Source organism: Pelobates fuscus, chromosome 13, assembly GCF_036172605.1.
Source record: "Pelobates fuscus isolate aPelFus1 chromosome 13, aPelFus1.pri, whole genome shotgun sequence".
Lineage (NCBI taxonomy): Eukaryota > Metazoa > Chordata > Amphibia > Anura > Pelobatidae > Pelobates > Pelobates fuscus.
The window spans coordinates 33,803,532-33,819,248 of NC_086329.1; the positions used below are offsets into that span (position 1 = coordinate 33,803,532).

At 38.5% G+C, this 15,717-nt stretch overlaps 1 protein-coding gene across 4 annotated transcripts in view; it reads left to right on the forward strand.

The window, feature by feature from the left end:
* BEGAIN (brain enriched guanylate kinase associated) overlaps positions 1–15,717 on the forward strand; it is a 213,026-nt gene that overhangs the window by 90,374 nt on the left and 106,935 nt on the right. For 3 of the 4 annotated variants that reach the window (XM_063439149.1, XM_063439152.1, XM_063439150.1), the window contains one exon: positions 12,428–12,589. In XM_063439149.1, coding sequence (XP_063295219.1) covers positions 12,428–12,589 — 162 coding nt within the window. The remainder of the gene's footprint in view (positions 1–12,427; positions 12,590–15,717) is intronic. The other variant, XM_063439151.1, reaches the window with a different exon arrangement.

Genomic DNA, 15,717 nt, shown 5'->3' on the forward strand with positions numbered 1-15,717 from the left:
TACAATTTTCATCAAGCAGATCTTTGTACCTCATGGGCTGATGTCTACAATCAACATGAATAGGGTGCCGCAGTTTGTATCTTCTGGGACAATTTCTGATGTTACTCCTCTTGCTTGAGTGGAAATTTTACAAGGAACCTTGATTGTTTCAGTTTGTTAGAATTATATGAACAAAATGGAGTTAAGCATTTGTTTGTTTTGGAGGGGCTGAGGGTTGTTTTCAGCAAGAAAAACAAGGAATTATGGGAAGAAAACTTTGGGATTTAAAGCAGGGAGATCGAGACTCGCTATATGTTGAGTGAACCTACACGATGCACCGAGCGGCCATTAACTGGATCCAGGGCTGCCAAGTGACTAGAATGGACAAGATAGTACACCTGATACTCCTTGAACATTTCTATAATAACAAAGCACTTGAAGTGCAACAATAGGTATGGGACAGGCAGCTGTTCAACTACCAGAGGTTGCCGAATTGACTGGCGAGCACCAGAATGCTCAGCAACACAAAAAACAGCACCCAAGCTTCTATACTGCCTGGCCCACATTAGCATCAGATTGGCTATACCCCAACACACCAGAACACCTATGAGAGCGGCAGCTCCACATCCAATACCCAGATTGGGGCCTCCGTGCCATGTCTGCCAACAATACGGGCATGTGCACGAGAATGCCCTTGGGAGAGGAACCAGAACCTATGACTTCAACCGGTACTCCGACCACCCCCCGAACAGCAGCCCATTGCTTTCTGGAGGAACTGCTCACACCACTACTATACTGGGCTAGTCCACCTAATCCATCCCTTACCTGATCCAAGCCGCCATTGACATCCACCAGCACCATCGCCAGGCTGTATGGACTTATTGTAAAAGGGTATGGCTGAGGCAGTGCGGATCCAGAGCCTGATCTCGGGAGGGGCACTTGTAAATTATTTAAAGAAATAATCCAGGCACAATAACCACTGCAGTATCCACCACTGGGCTGAGGGACACTGGAGCTACTCTTACCCTCGGTAAGCAACCCCTTATTCCTGATGCAGACAAGACTGGTCGATCTGTGGCTCAGGTAGCAGGGGGAGCTGTATACGGAAACTAAAGATGCACCTAAATTGGGGCCAGGGTCTGAAGAGGTTGAAATTGGACAGTTGAAAGATTTGCCAGCAGAGGTTTTACTGAGCGATGACTCAGATCAAATTACCTCCGTATTCTCCAGCACACAGGCAGAGGACGCATAACCAGTCACCACCCGATAACAAGCACGTGTTGCAGCTCACTACCAGAGATCCAGGTAGGACACTTTGCCCCTTCCCTGACTGTGACCGTTGTCCCCTCACCCCTGGAATACCCCAAATTTGGAAGAGAGGTAGTAGAGGACCTATCTCTTCAGGTGTACAAAGACACAGCAAGGGGCAGACCTAGCAGGTTAGAGGGAGAAAGGTTCTCGTGACACCAAAATCTGCTATACCAGGTGTCCAAAAATAGGATGATGGGGTCCCGACTAAACCGCTCATAGTACCCCAAAAGTATGGCTGAGAGCTCATTAAGATAGCTCATGATATTCCCCTTTTTTAGGACACCTTGGAGTATGCTGCATCAAGTACTGGCTAACCCAAAAAAGAGAGGAGAGAAGCGAGGAGACCACCACAATGCTAAACTGCACCGCTACCCATTGCAGAGGAGTTGTTTAGCCGGGTGACTGTAGATATTGTAAGGCCCCTAGCACCCATAGAAATTTGAAACCGACCATAAGAAAAATAATGCATCGGTTAGATTGTATCAAGAGCTTTAGAAGAACACTGGAAAACGTGTCTTCAATAACCACTCCCAAACCGCATATGTGTGTGTCCCCTGTAAACATTTTTCATTGAAGGTATCCCTACATAACTGAGATAGTTGAGTAACTCTTCATCCCAAAGCTGATTTTGCCTATTTAAAAGCTCTCTGATGTGTGATGTTGCAGTCACTGTTTGATCAGACAATACATGAGGAGAATACTCCGGGATATTCACTTCAGAATGCTCAAGAAACTTAAAATGTTCAGTGTGCATCTACACTTGCACGTTGTTACTTGCACTCTGAGCTCCCCTGCTTCATTTCCTCTGACTTCACATAACTCCAAACAGGCCGTACTATCTCCTTCCCCTGGCTTGTATACTGACAAACTCTAGAAACTTGGCCAGCAGTTCATCTGGTTTTGATTGTTTATTATTCATTACAGAAAGTAAGTATGGGGCATGGGGCAGCAGAATGGGTTTTTCCAAGATTAAATAAATGTCCGTTGTCTCTCTTGGTCCTTTTCTATCCTTAATAATATCCAATGGAATGGTCAACATGAGATACTTCGGAAGTGGAATAGGACATAATAAAAGGGATTTGTATAGTGAGGTGTGTATATCCGGGATTGTATATGTCTTGGCGCTTTAAGAAAGGAATAGCCTTATGTATACAGGGGCTGTTCTTCTAGTAACTAAATCTCAACACTAAATACCTTAGTATTTTTTATTTAATTTTTAAATTTGAAATCTGTATTTTCAAAACCACGTTCCAATTATATGTTATTCTGGTGTGATTCTTAACGTCTATAAAGCTATAGATTTTCTTTTTTATAATGGAAAACCTCTTAGCCATATTTGCATTTCTCTGAATGTCTGGGATAAATGACTTGGCATAAAAGCCTTAAGAGCACTCGAAACAGCAGAATTTCCATAAACATTGCAAAAAGAAAGGTTTACATGACTCTGCAAACAGAACAGCTGTCGATCTCGCACTACAGAACGTGTTACAGAGTAATGCCTAACGTAACAATCAAACCAACAATACTGCAAAAAGTGTTTTCAATACAAGCGTATTAAATATACACCGGCAAATATTGATGAGAACACAAAGGTTCTTTTTAAGGTGACACGTCCTGGAGACTCCGACTCATACAATATAGTGTCAGCATAAAATTGAGAGACTCCAAAACTCGAATACCTTCACTACCTAGTAAGCAAGGATCAAAGTAAAGTAGATTCGCTAAACGGGAAATGTACCTCTTAAGGACGGAGGCAATTGTAAAAGTTCTGACCAAAACAAAACTTTGCATTTGAGCTATATGGTTGTTTATGAATCATCAATCATTTACCTCTTTCATTTTAAGTACACTCACACCTATTATATATAATTTTGTTTAGGAGAAATGGGGTTTCATGTCACATCAAACATGTAATTTAATAGGAATAAAATCTAAAAAAAAAATGGAGAAATTAAAAGGACACTGTAGTCACCAGAACAACTACAGCTTATTGTAGTTGTTTTGGTGTCTATAGCAATGTTTAATGTAAACATTGCCTTTTCAGAGAAAATTCCAACCCAAGGACACCTTTAGTAGCCATTCCTCAGCTGGTTATCTCTGCATGGAGATGCTGAACTTTCCCCATAGAGATGCATTGATTCAATACATATCTATCAGGAGTTACTGTTTGGCCTGGGCGGCGTTTGCCTCCGGCTCCTCCCTGCCTCTTTGGCTGAGATCATCAAAATTGAGTGTCTCAGCCAATCCAATGCATTCCTATGGGGAAGCATTTGGTTGGCTGAGATAATCAATTCTAATGTCAGCCAAAGAGGCGGATCGGGTGTGGACCCACACCAGCGGACCCATGCGCTGCTGGAATAAAGGTGACTTTTCTAGCATGTTTTTTTTTTTTTTTTTAACAATATAGGGTCAGGAATACAAGTTTGTGTTCCTGACCCTATAATGTTCCTTTAAGAAAAGTTCTGCATGGCATTTTGACTGCTAGCTTTCACTGCAATAAAAAAAACATATAATAAACATGGGACGAGATCCAACGAGAAGCGATAACAACGAGATCCATGCAGTGCTAGAGATAAGGTGTGTATGACACCTTTTTAAAGGGAAGGGAGGGCAGTCACCTAAACTGTGCTTTTCAAACTATAGTGTCAGTAATACATGTTTGTATTCCTGACACTATAGTGGTCCTTTAATTCTAAGTGTATATTAATAAAGTATTTGTCCATAATTATGTTGTTTTATTAATGATGGGGGATCTGCTTGACATGCCAGGCACTCCCCCTGCAAGCAATGATGTAATCAGGCCAATCCGAGTCATGTTATCGTGGTGTCATTACGATCAGATGGCGCGGATGCATGGGATTAACTGCAGGGGGATTGCCTCGATTGTCAGGCAGTTCCTCTGATCGGATCCAGCGAGTACGTGAAGTATACAGGCTCCCGAGAGGGCACAATCGTTCGTTCATAGTATGCCGTACGAATGGCATTAAAACCCTTCTTTTGTATAATGGCATAGGATGTCCTTACATTGTTAAGGGGTTATACAGACATTCTCTACACCAAAACATCTTTAGCTTAGTGAAGCAGTTTTGGTGTACAGATCATGTCCCTGCACACCTCACAGCTTAATTCTCTGTCATTTATGAGTTAAATAAGGTTTTTATGCAGCCCTAGCCATACCTCCCCTGACTATGACTCACACAAAGACAGAATGAAATGTGTTGACTTTATTAACATCAAACTATAGTCAGATTGCATATGAATCATGCCCAACAATTTTTTCTACCTCCCATTGATTCAATGAAACAATGCATGGCTTTCCTATGCTTCTCAATGAGCTGTACAATAGGGGAACAGAGGTACACTGTAGTCCAGAACTTCTGCCACTCCCATTAGCTCTGTGAAGCTAAAGTAAATGGAAGAGAATCTACCCGGTTTTCTGAGTAACCACTTAGAAGGTGTTTCTGCACCCAATTATTAGAAATCACTACTCTTCTAAACAGTTAAAAAAAAAAAGAAATACATTTTCATAAAGCAAAGGAATATTTTAAAAATATGTTGCAAAATTGAATGATAGAATAGACCGTGATAGATCTCTATAGAAGTGGAAAATCACCGACCGCTTCTGAGATCCACAGATCTTCTAAGTCCACAGACTCTGTACTGGAGCTCAGATTTGCTCCTGAAACTAAATGAAGGCATGATGTAGGCTTCATGTTATATAGATAGTCCAAGGTTAAATCTATGGGCGATGGGCAAAACGGGTTGGGTATGATGCATACATAATGTGATCGTATGTTCATGTAACGGGGGGGGGGAATGAAAGAAAAAACAGTATGCTGGTTGAACAAACCTATTTTATTCCATTTCACGATCTACTTTAACTGCCGATATTTTTTCTCACGTTATTGTTTTGCTTGATATTATTGATACTGAAGATTTTGTTGGAAACTCGTTAGCCTTTCTTGAAACTCTTTTGAGGCCGTTTTTGGTTACATGTTTCAGCCAACCTTAGTCATTTCTTTTCTTAGTTACTTATTCTGGTTATATTGTTCAAATCCCAACACCCTCTCCAAAATAAGCAAATGGATTTAGGGATAACCAGTTTAATACTTTAAAATAATTTGATGATCCCCCAACCCTAGTACTTAAGTCCAAACTTTTCACCTGATCCTCATTGCTTTCTAAACTTGTTTGACAACTTAAACAATAAACCCCTTTGAGCTAAGGAAATTACTTCTTCATGTTTAAAGGACACAAATATCATGTAAAACAGGTTGAATATTTTTGTTTTGTGTTCAGTGTGGTTTGATACATTACTAAATAAGATTCTTGATCATCGCAGTGGCATTCATAAATCCAAGGAGTGTAATTTTTGTATATGTATTTCCTGCCATTAGTTAATAAACAATTGTCAAAGACCTTACCGAATGATTTTGCACTTAAAATATGCAGTAATCAAAACAGAAAACCTGTACACTGGGTTTATCAAAAGGTGTTCCAACTGGTTTCTTTAAAAAATCCACTAATTACCACTGAAGCTTTTGAAAACCTAAAATTGTGCATTAGTTATTTTCTCAGTCAAAGTATTTTTGTTTATTCTTATTTTGTCTTGCTGTGAATTTAACATACAAACATGCTACCGGTAAGTAGTGCATTCCTGAAATTTGCATCAACAATGGGAGTCTATTAATGGAATTCAACATTAAATAAAAGCCAATGACAGGACATCAATTTTAGTTAAGTTATTATTGCCATTTATATGGCACCAACAGATTCCGTAGCACTTTACAATATTATGAGAGGGTGGGATTTAACTGTAAATAGGACAATTGCAAGAAAACTTACAGAAACGATAGGTTGAAAAGGACCCTGTTCACCTTTACTCTCAGCTTGTCTTAGGTTGTGGATAAAGTGAAGACCACCAAAGGATAGTGAGGTAGAGGTAGCAGTATCAGAGAGAGAAAGCCATGTTTCTGTTAGTGCAAGTAGGTTTAGGGAGTGTGAGATAAATAGGTCATGGATGGAAGTTGATTTAACAGTGCTGCACACAGAGCGTGCATTCCAGAGGGCAGCTTTAAAAGAGGAATTATAGTGAGAGTTACATGGAATGGATATGAGATTGTTTGTGGTTTTCGGGTGTTAGCACCAGGTGGCTTAGTAGAGGACGGACGACGAGGGTTTGAATTTGAGAGAAGTTAAATTGATTTGGGAGTATTAAAATGGATTTTAATTGTGCGTCCCCGGAGATGCACAGCTATGTACCAGAGAATGAATATTCCATTCTCAGAACTCATTACGTATTCTACTGAACCTCTTACAAAGTTCAAGAGCAGGTCTGAAGAAAGTATTTGCAGTTAGCTGAGTGAGTTACTAAACTGGATTTCTTTACTTACGTTGACTGAAAAGTTTTTGTGTTTTTTGTTTTTTTTCTGTTTTACAACTCTACCATAGTTAGCTAAATAGTTTTGGTCAACCTGGCCAACTGCCTAAGCCTGTAGAAGACAGGATTCCTGTTGTGGGCTTCAGCAATTACAGTGGTTGTATTAACCAAAACTACGATGCGAAAACTAAGATTACGTGTAAAAAATGTAGTACTCTGCTTACGCTGCATTAATCCAACTCTGATCTTTGTACAAATGCCCAAACTCTGCCTTACCAAGAAAAGATGTGTACTTTGCTTTGCTAATCACTCATGACCCTTCCACTTTAGACCAATTCCACCTTTGGAAAAAAAAAAAAAAAAAAGGATCTACTGGTAACTCTGTACTTTATGAATAAATGTAACAAAAAACCTGTCTTCATCCTTATTCTTTTTATATTTCTGCCTTTTTCATTGAATATTCTTAGCATGTCCCCATTACTATTCCAGTAATTTAGTGGTTTATCGTTCTTCTTCAAGCTTGCATACATGGCTCTAGAAGACCTTTCATTGAAGGATGGGAGAAAGAAACACATTTATTACAATGTTTCTTAGTTTCAGATTCATTAGATCCATTCTTTGTGTTGAAAATTAACTCTCTTACATATACGAGTTGAAAAAAAACTTCCATTTGCCATGTCACACTTGCATAAGTTTGTACAAGCTGAGTTTAGCTCTGTTCAACATGGTTTACCTTCTGAACTCTGACTATTTCAATTTGTCTCTATTCATCACTCTGTACTCATTGTTTTAACATACTAACAGTTTTAAGTAGTAGTTCCCATTGTTAAAGGTTAATTAATATGGTATTACTATTGTATGGAAATGACGGTTAATGCAAATTTTTCCCCACAAAAATATCCAACGAGATAATGCGCAGATTGCGTACTCACGGTGGGCGAAGTCTTTATGTTGGCTTTCCTTTGCTGTTAATGCTCTGTAAGAACACTGTACTTGGATGTCCCTCTTCTTGCTCAGTAATATGTGTAGATGTATGCCTAAACACATGTATCTGCATAGATGGATATATGTACACATTACTGGGCACAAAGTGAGACTTGCCTTTCATAGCCAACCAATCACAATGCTCCTACAGGGCATTCACGGGAAGGAAGGCTTTCATAAAGGTTTTTCCCATCTTGAACGCTCAGTTTACTCTGAACCTTCAGTGGACTCACATAGATAATTGTTTTATGCCTAAGATTTTTGTGTTGTCTTTTGAGAATCTATCTATTTTTAACCCCTTAAAGACTGAGTCAAATGTACACGTTTTGATCAAAATAAAACGTAAACAAAACTTGGAATTTGACTATATGTCTGTTCAACCGTAATTCGCCTCTTTCATATTAAGTGCTCCCACACTTATTGTATATAATTTTATTCAGGATAAATAGGGCTTTCATTTAACATCAAATATTTAGCTATGAAACATAATTTAATATGAATAAAATATTTTTAAAATGGGAGACGATAAGATTTTTTTTTTTTAATTCAGCATGACATTTTAACTGGGAATGTCATAATACTGTTTGCTTTTACTGCTAAAAATATTCAGCGATGTCTCACGTGTAAAACAGTACCCCCTATGTGTAGGTTTTATGGTGTTTTGGGAAGTTACAGGGTCAAATATAACCAGTTAAATTTTTTATATTTTTTTTCACATTTAAATTGGCCAGATTGGTTACGTTGCCTTTGAGACCGTATGGTAGCCAAGGAATGAGAATTACCCCCATAATGGCATGCCATTTGCAATAGTAGACAACCCAAAGTATTGCAAATGGGGTATGTCCAGTCTTTTTTTAGTAGCCACTTAGTCACAAACACTGGCTAAAGTTAGCACAACAGCTCAATGGCACAAGTTGAGCTAAAACCAGCTTGAGATCTGAGCGGGGACCCACCGAAGGGCAGGCTAATTGCGCTGTTGTCTGTTCTCACCTCTCTTGCTACTTGTTTTTCTCTCCTTAAGTTTAAAGGGCAATCCATACGTGGACCCCTTGCTCACCGTGCCTAGAGGTATATATTGGCTATACCTCACTGATGATACCTTACAAGGTTGAAACGATCGTCTGGGGTTGCCGTATCTTTCGTGCAGAGGGAACTTGCTGGCATTTCAGGACTGGACTGCCCATTCGGGTGGGACCAGTCTTATATGCTTCAGATATGTTCTCTCTGTAATGGCACAAGTTGAGCTAAAACCAGCTTGATATCTGAGCGGGGACCCAGCGAAGGGCAGGCTAATTGAGCTGTTGTCTGGTTTCACCTCTCTTGCTACTTGTTTTTCTCTCCGGTCTATTTTTATTTTATGTGATTTCCTTTATTTTATGTGATTTTCCTTTTTTTTTTGTGTTTTTTTATGGTTGAAGAAAGAAAACTTCAACTGGAAGTTTTTCATTTTTTTCAGGATTTTCTTAATTCTTTCGTCCACCTCTCACTATTATTAGTGTGAAGGCGGTTGATAGTAGCCACTTTATAGGCACCTTAGACTGGGCACCTCCAGGCATTTTTATGGACCACATGTTTGATAACGTACATTTTTTACATGGTCCAGGACTGCAGGGCCACATGCATTTTTATTTTATTTATCTATTATATCTGAGGTACATTACAAAAGTAGAGAGCTGCTCGGGTCTCTTTTATGGCAAGCTATGGCCTCTCAGACCTCCACATGTCTTATTACTTTTTGTTTTTTGTTATATATTATAGCTGCAACAGCGATGAACTGTTGCATTTTGCTGTTGTAATTTATTGGCTCATGCCTGCCATGCTTTCTTAGAACATGGGCTATGGAAATACGTCTGCTGGCAGAGCTCAGTTACGCTTGGAAGTTAGCCTGCGAGCTGTGATAGTAAATATCATGGATCTTTAAATTGACTTCCAAGCATAACTGTTTTCAGCAGTGCACGACTCCTTTTGTTGGCACCTAGTAAATCAAGGTGATCGTAATAGAAATTGTTGGTATTGTTGGAATGTATATTCAATATCTCCAGCTATACATTTTGTGCTATAACCGTGCATTTGGTGTTTTGTTATACGTTGTATTTTCGCTGCAGCTGGTAAGGACATACCTCGTTAGATGTAGCATAATCACTTGGTATCTTGCATTTAACTGGTTACCATGGCGATTGCTCCACATTTAGGCCCTTGCTCCAGACGTTTTCTTTATACATAGGATAATATTGAGGTCTTTTTTTTTTTTTGTTTAGTTTTTTTAACATTGCATATTTATTTATTTTTTTACCCTTCGTAAAACAATTCTAACAATGCATTCCAAGTTCATACAATTTTCATTCATAATTCAGAAATGTACAAACAAGATTAATCCTTAAAAGTAAAGCTGATGAGAGAACATCAGTTTTAATTAAAGTAAATTGATTTGAGAGTATTAAAATTTATTTCAATCAACTGTCTACCGAGACATGATGTTTTCTAATCCTGAAAGAACATTCCATTGCTAGAATTCGTAACCGCTAGTTCGAGAACAGGTGCATCGAAGGTTCTAACCAATCAGTAAGAAATTAGACAAGTCTTACTTCTCGGTAGAAGTCCCAACTAATTTTAACAATGATTGGTTCCATGTCATATGTCACATTGGCTGTGTGAACAGACACCATGTTAAGCGTGGCTTTGTTGATGACAAAGCTGTAAATTAAGTGTGTGCTGTCAACGTGACCACGAGCCATGGCATTCGTTGGAACATACATAACTGACCAAAGAAATTAAGTTGACATTACATTATAATTCTTACTGAAAACTTTCTCAATATTTTCCTTAGCCCATTCACAGCAAAGAATTTTACTGTGAGTAACATTTATTTGAAACATATGAGATATTAGCAGCATGTTAAGTTAGAACAAAGTAGTGGCTTTGTGTAGAAATTGCTGTTTGTTGACAACTAAAAAAATGTATCTATTGTTTCTTTGTTGTTCCTTTGGTGAACAACTGGGGTTATAAAATATTGAACATGGTTCAGAAACATAAAACGAATCACAAAATTAATCCTTGCTCTCAAAACTCCCACTAATTTTGGGTGGCAGCAGTGGCTATAGTATTTATCAGCCCAAATACATAGGACAAAAAAAATATTTCAACTCTCTATGCACATTTAAATAACAGGAGTTTTTTTTTAAGAACCACCCCCAATGACCATTAAATTTACCTTGCTGCTATCATCTAAAAGGTAAAATCTCTAATGAGACAAGAAGAGGAATTCATATGAATGTTCATGAGAATTGTTAGTGTAGGGCTCGGCTAAGAGGTTTGCCTTGACGGGGCAGGTGAGTTCACACTATAATGGTCAATGTACTTAAAGCTTCCTGTTATTTAAATGTGTAGTTTGCATTTAGGATACGGGGTAACATTTTTATTTATTTTTAAATAAAAATTCTCATGTCCTCAGATGATGGGATGATGATGGGATGAATTGTGGAGAAAGGTAAGGATTTTATTTTTCTTTTAAATAATCAGTATTGAAATTTATATTTTCTCCATGGTCTTCCCTTTATCCCCTCCCCATGTGCAGCCATTTTTAACTGAAATTGTTCAACCATTTTAGAACAGTTTGACTTCTTATCTACGATCAGCCAGGCACTGCTTCCTGTGTCTTTTGAGTCTGAAGCTCTCTCTCCTGCGCTAAAACCAGCATTGCAGGGCTCCGCTAACACTCTCAGCCAATGAGCTAGCACTGTACTGCAACGCTGAGCTCATGAGAGCTAACAGAAGCTCCTCTTCCATCTCTCAGACAGGAAGGCTAAAGGACGAAAGCAGTGCTCGGTGAACCCTCTGCATGAGCGTCCCCATTGGAAAGCATTGCAGCAATGCTTTCCTATGGGGAGGGCCTAACGCGCTCAGAGGGCTCGCTGCGCATATGCATTAGCCCCCTGTTGGATGACATCGGAGGAGGCAGCGCACCAACTTCTTACTGAGAGAGAACGGCGCTGGATTCAGGTGAGTACAGTAAGTTTTTTTTAACCCTTTCTAAGATGGGGGGCAGCGAGGGGGGGGGGGCAGCGAGGGAGGGGCAGCGGGAACAATAGTGTAAGATTTTTATCATAGATCACAGATTTATATTCCTTACACACTAGAATCCCTTTTTTTTTTATAAACTTTTAAAATGTTTTAATATTCTAAAAAATCTACGTTTTGTAATGTTTTTGATATTAATTTTTTTACATTGATTATTTTTTTAAATTTCTTTATAAATTATATATGTTTTGATATGTATTTCAAAATGTTGAAAAAGTAATTTTTAAAGTTTATCCAAAAATATTAAATAATTTGAAAAGCTTATGCAACAATATTTAATTGAGGCTTTTTGTACGTAAATGTTTTTGCTTTTCATAATAATTAGACACACTCTAAACCAAACCTAAACATATTTTGTCTTTGAAGAACCACACAACCTGCTATATTCTCTGCGTCAATAGGATTCCAGGTGGCTCATTGTAACACTAGGAAGGATTCTGAACATTTGAAAAAATACTTCTCCTTTAATATGCCACATTATGGAGAATACAGCTAAGGAATACATAAATACTTAATGACGTTTTGCATAAGAGAGATTTTGTATCGTGTCTCAGATTAGATCAGAAAATACAGGCATGTGAAAGAGCCGATAGAGGAACAGCAGTCAGTCTCTTTCATGGCTTAGTATAAACAGCAATTTTGGATCTTTGATCATCACAGTTGGTGGAATATTTTTTTTTTCTTCTTGTTTTCCAGCAGCTTGCAGGACCAGAAGGAAGAATTGCAGAAGCGACTATCGTACACCACCCAAAAATTGGAAATGGTTGAGAGTGAATTTGACTCCACGCGGCAGTACCTTGAAACCGAGCTAAGGAGGGCTCAAGAAGAACTGGAAAAAGTTACAGAGAAGCTGAGACGGTGAGATTATTGATTATCAAAATATATTGATGGATGCCAGGGACCACAAATGACTGGTACACCAGCAGTTGAGAACTATGAACCGATTTATACATTTGTTCTCTTAGGATAGTGGTTCCCAACCCAGTTTTCGAGGTAGAACAATGGTCTGGATTTTGTTATTAATCCACATAGGAACAGAACCGGCAAATGCTTAAATCCTAAACTTTTGGTGTGTCTTGAGGACTGGGTTGGTAGCCATGGACCTAGGATTAAAAAGGAAATGTTAATAGTCATTTGTTATGAATATTGAAACATTGATCAAATGGTTGAAGCTGGCAAATGAATTAGTGATATATTTAAACAGTGGTGCCCAACACTGCACCTCAAACTGTTAGGACTACACATCCCACAGTTCTCTACCAGCCAGCCACCAGTTGTTGTTGGACTACATTTCCAGTGAGGAATTGTAATTCAACAAATAAGGGACCAAGGTTTAATATGTATGCAACAGAGCAAAGGATTTTTTTAAAATCTATGGTTCAAGTTATATTTAATCACTGCATTACGTAGTAGAATCTTGCAAGAGTGGCTTTATTAGAAGAAAAATAAATAAATTAATGTTTTATGAATTCTGTACTCATAACATTCATTTTTTTTTCACACTCTAATTCTTAATTTGTTTTGTCTTTTCTAAACATTGATAAGCAGTTTCTCTTTACCATTGTGTTGGGAAATGCTTTATGAAAATCAAAGATATACAATTCTTTAATCACTGAGTCTTTGTGTTAGGGTAGGGACATATAAACCTTCATGTTTAATGGGCAATGTCCTAGAAAGGTAAATGCAGAATTCCTTTAAGAAATGCTCACGGAACACATTCTTTCCTTAATAAATCCTCAATTAACTGTCTCCAAGCTGGATGGCTCATCTCAAAGCCAAGACTGGCACCCTCTCAAAGCCCCCGTTTCCAGTGATGATGTACTTTCATTTAAATGAAGCGTACTTGTCTGGGAGGGTGTATAAAATGTGTTTAACATTACTATAAAAAAAAAACTAATCAGAATAAAAAAAAATTACACTGTTCACAAAACCTTATGCGTTTTTATTTTTGTCTCCATTGGGTCTTCTGTAAGAAGCTCGAGGTGCTTGGGTCCTGTGGCTTGTCTGGCTTTTTGTGCGTGAAGATTTTTCTTCCTCGCCTTTGCTTTATTTGCTTCTGTGCCCATTTGGGAATGAAGGTGGAGGTGTTGGGAGGATGGGGGCGCCTTTCCCGGGATGGATGTTGGATGTGAGGTTAAAGGGTATGAAGTGTACATGCTGGGGAGTTCGGACGTTTCTGATGTGGGATGTTTTTGATGTGCATTTTGTTTTTGGCATGCACATTGCATTTTGTCTTGGGTGTGGGTGCATTGTGCACATGCAGATGTATTGTGCACTTTGTTGCATTGTCTTGGATGCACCTTGTTCAGTGGCACTTGTTTTGCACATTGCACTTTGACATTGGTGTTGTTTATGTCACTATGGTTACTGTCACTTTGTATGGGATTGATTCGCCCCTTACTTGATCATATGATTAATTAAGATGGTATAAATGAAGTGTGATTTGGGGGAGAGATTACATATCTTGATAAAGGCACACAGTTGAAACGTTGATGCTTTACCAATAAAGGGATATCATTTTTTTCACAATAAAAAAGAAAAAGAAAAAAAAAAGTCCTTTAAATGCCAGTGCGACTATAGATCGCTAACAGCCAGTTAATCCTCTAATCGTAAGTCCTGGTTGCTGTTACCTGGGCATTCATTAATAAGAACACAGGGATTGTGAACAGAACAAAATTGGCTTACAGTACACATTTTCTTGAGAGCTGTACAAGTGTCACACATCCAGCATCCATTTCCTAGCTGCAGGATGCCCTAAAGACAAGACTAATTGGTGCTTATCTCTTGGTAACATAGCCCAAAAGCTGTGAAGGGCAAGTTGATGATAGTTATCTATTGTAACGTTACATTCTCGTGATCGTTGCTTAAATATATTTTCTGTAGTGTATTGGTCTGCTCATTAGAACATTTTATTTTGTGCTTACATTGTTACTTTGTAAAATATATCTCAAACGCCAAATTTATCTGAAAGCTTGCAGAGTTCAGATGTTTTTATACGACGTGTGTTGGACCAGCACAATGGTCAGAAGATGTGACTAGTTTTTTCCTGAGGCTAGCTCTAAGTAGTCTGGTGACCCATATGAAAACTGACCTCCGTGAACTTCTCCAAGAGTGTTATTGTATGAGATTGAGTTTGAATCCTAAGTCCTTGTTCAGTACCATCATACAGTGTAGCTGGTGCACTATCAATTAATGGAAGCAGACATTGACCTATTTATGAGATATAGAGGCTCTGAGGATCAAGGAAACCATAAAATAGAAAAGGGAACATATTGACAAATGAATTAAAGCTTGAGGAGAAGTTTTGGCCTTTTGGAATGGTACAAACTGTGTCAAGCTGTTATTTTATTTTCATGAGTCTGCTCTAAAGAGCATGTGAGGTTCAGTAGCACAATTGTACATGCCATCTTTAAAGGAATACTCAGATTGTACATGCCATCTTTAAAGGAATACTCAGATTGTACATGCCATCTTTAAAGGAATACCCAGATTGTACATGCCATCCTTAAAGGAATACCCAGATTGTACATGCCATCTTTAAAGGAATACCCAGATTGTACATGCCATCTTTAAAGGAATACCCAGATTGTACATGCCATCTTTAAAGGTACACCTCAGTTGTACATGTCATCGTAAAAGGAACACCCCAAATCCGTCAGTCTAAGCACTTCTGTTGGTTTTTACATGCAATATGTATTTTATTTTTTTGCCATCTGTGTGTGTTTTGTCACTCAATCCCTAATCTTGCAACTGGATTGTCCTAATAAGCATCACAATGCATTCTGGGATTTACGCAAACACTTTTCATAAGTAAAAAGCTGGTAGGGGAACTACCGGTCCGAGCAACACCTACTCCTGAGCATAACTGAGGCTGTGCACACGGAGTGTTTTAAAATCTGTTATTCAGTCACTCCTACACTTTAATCTTGCAGTGCTGGATTATAAATGTTCAACAGTTCAAACGCTAAAGACCAGGATGAGATTCT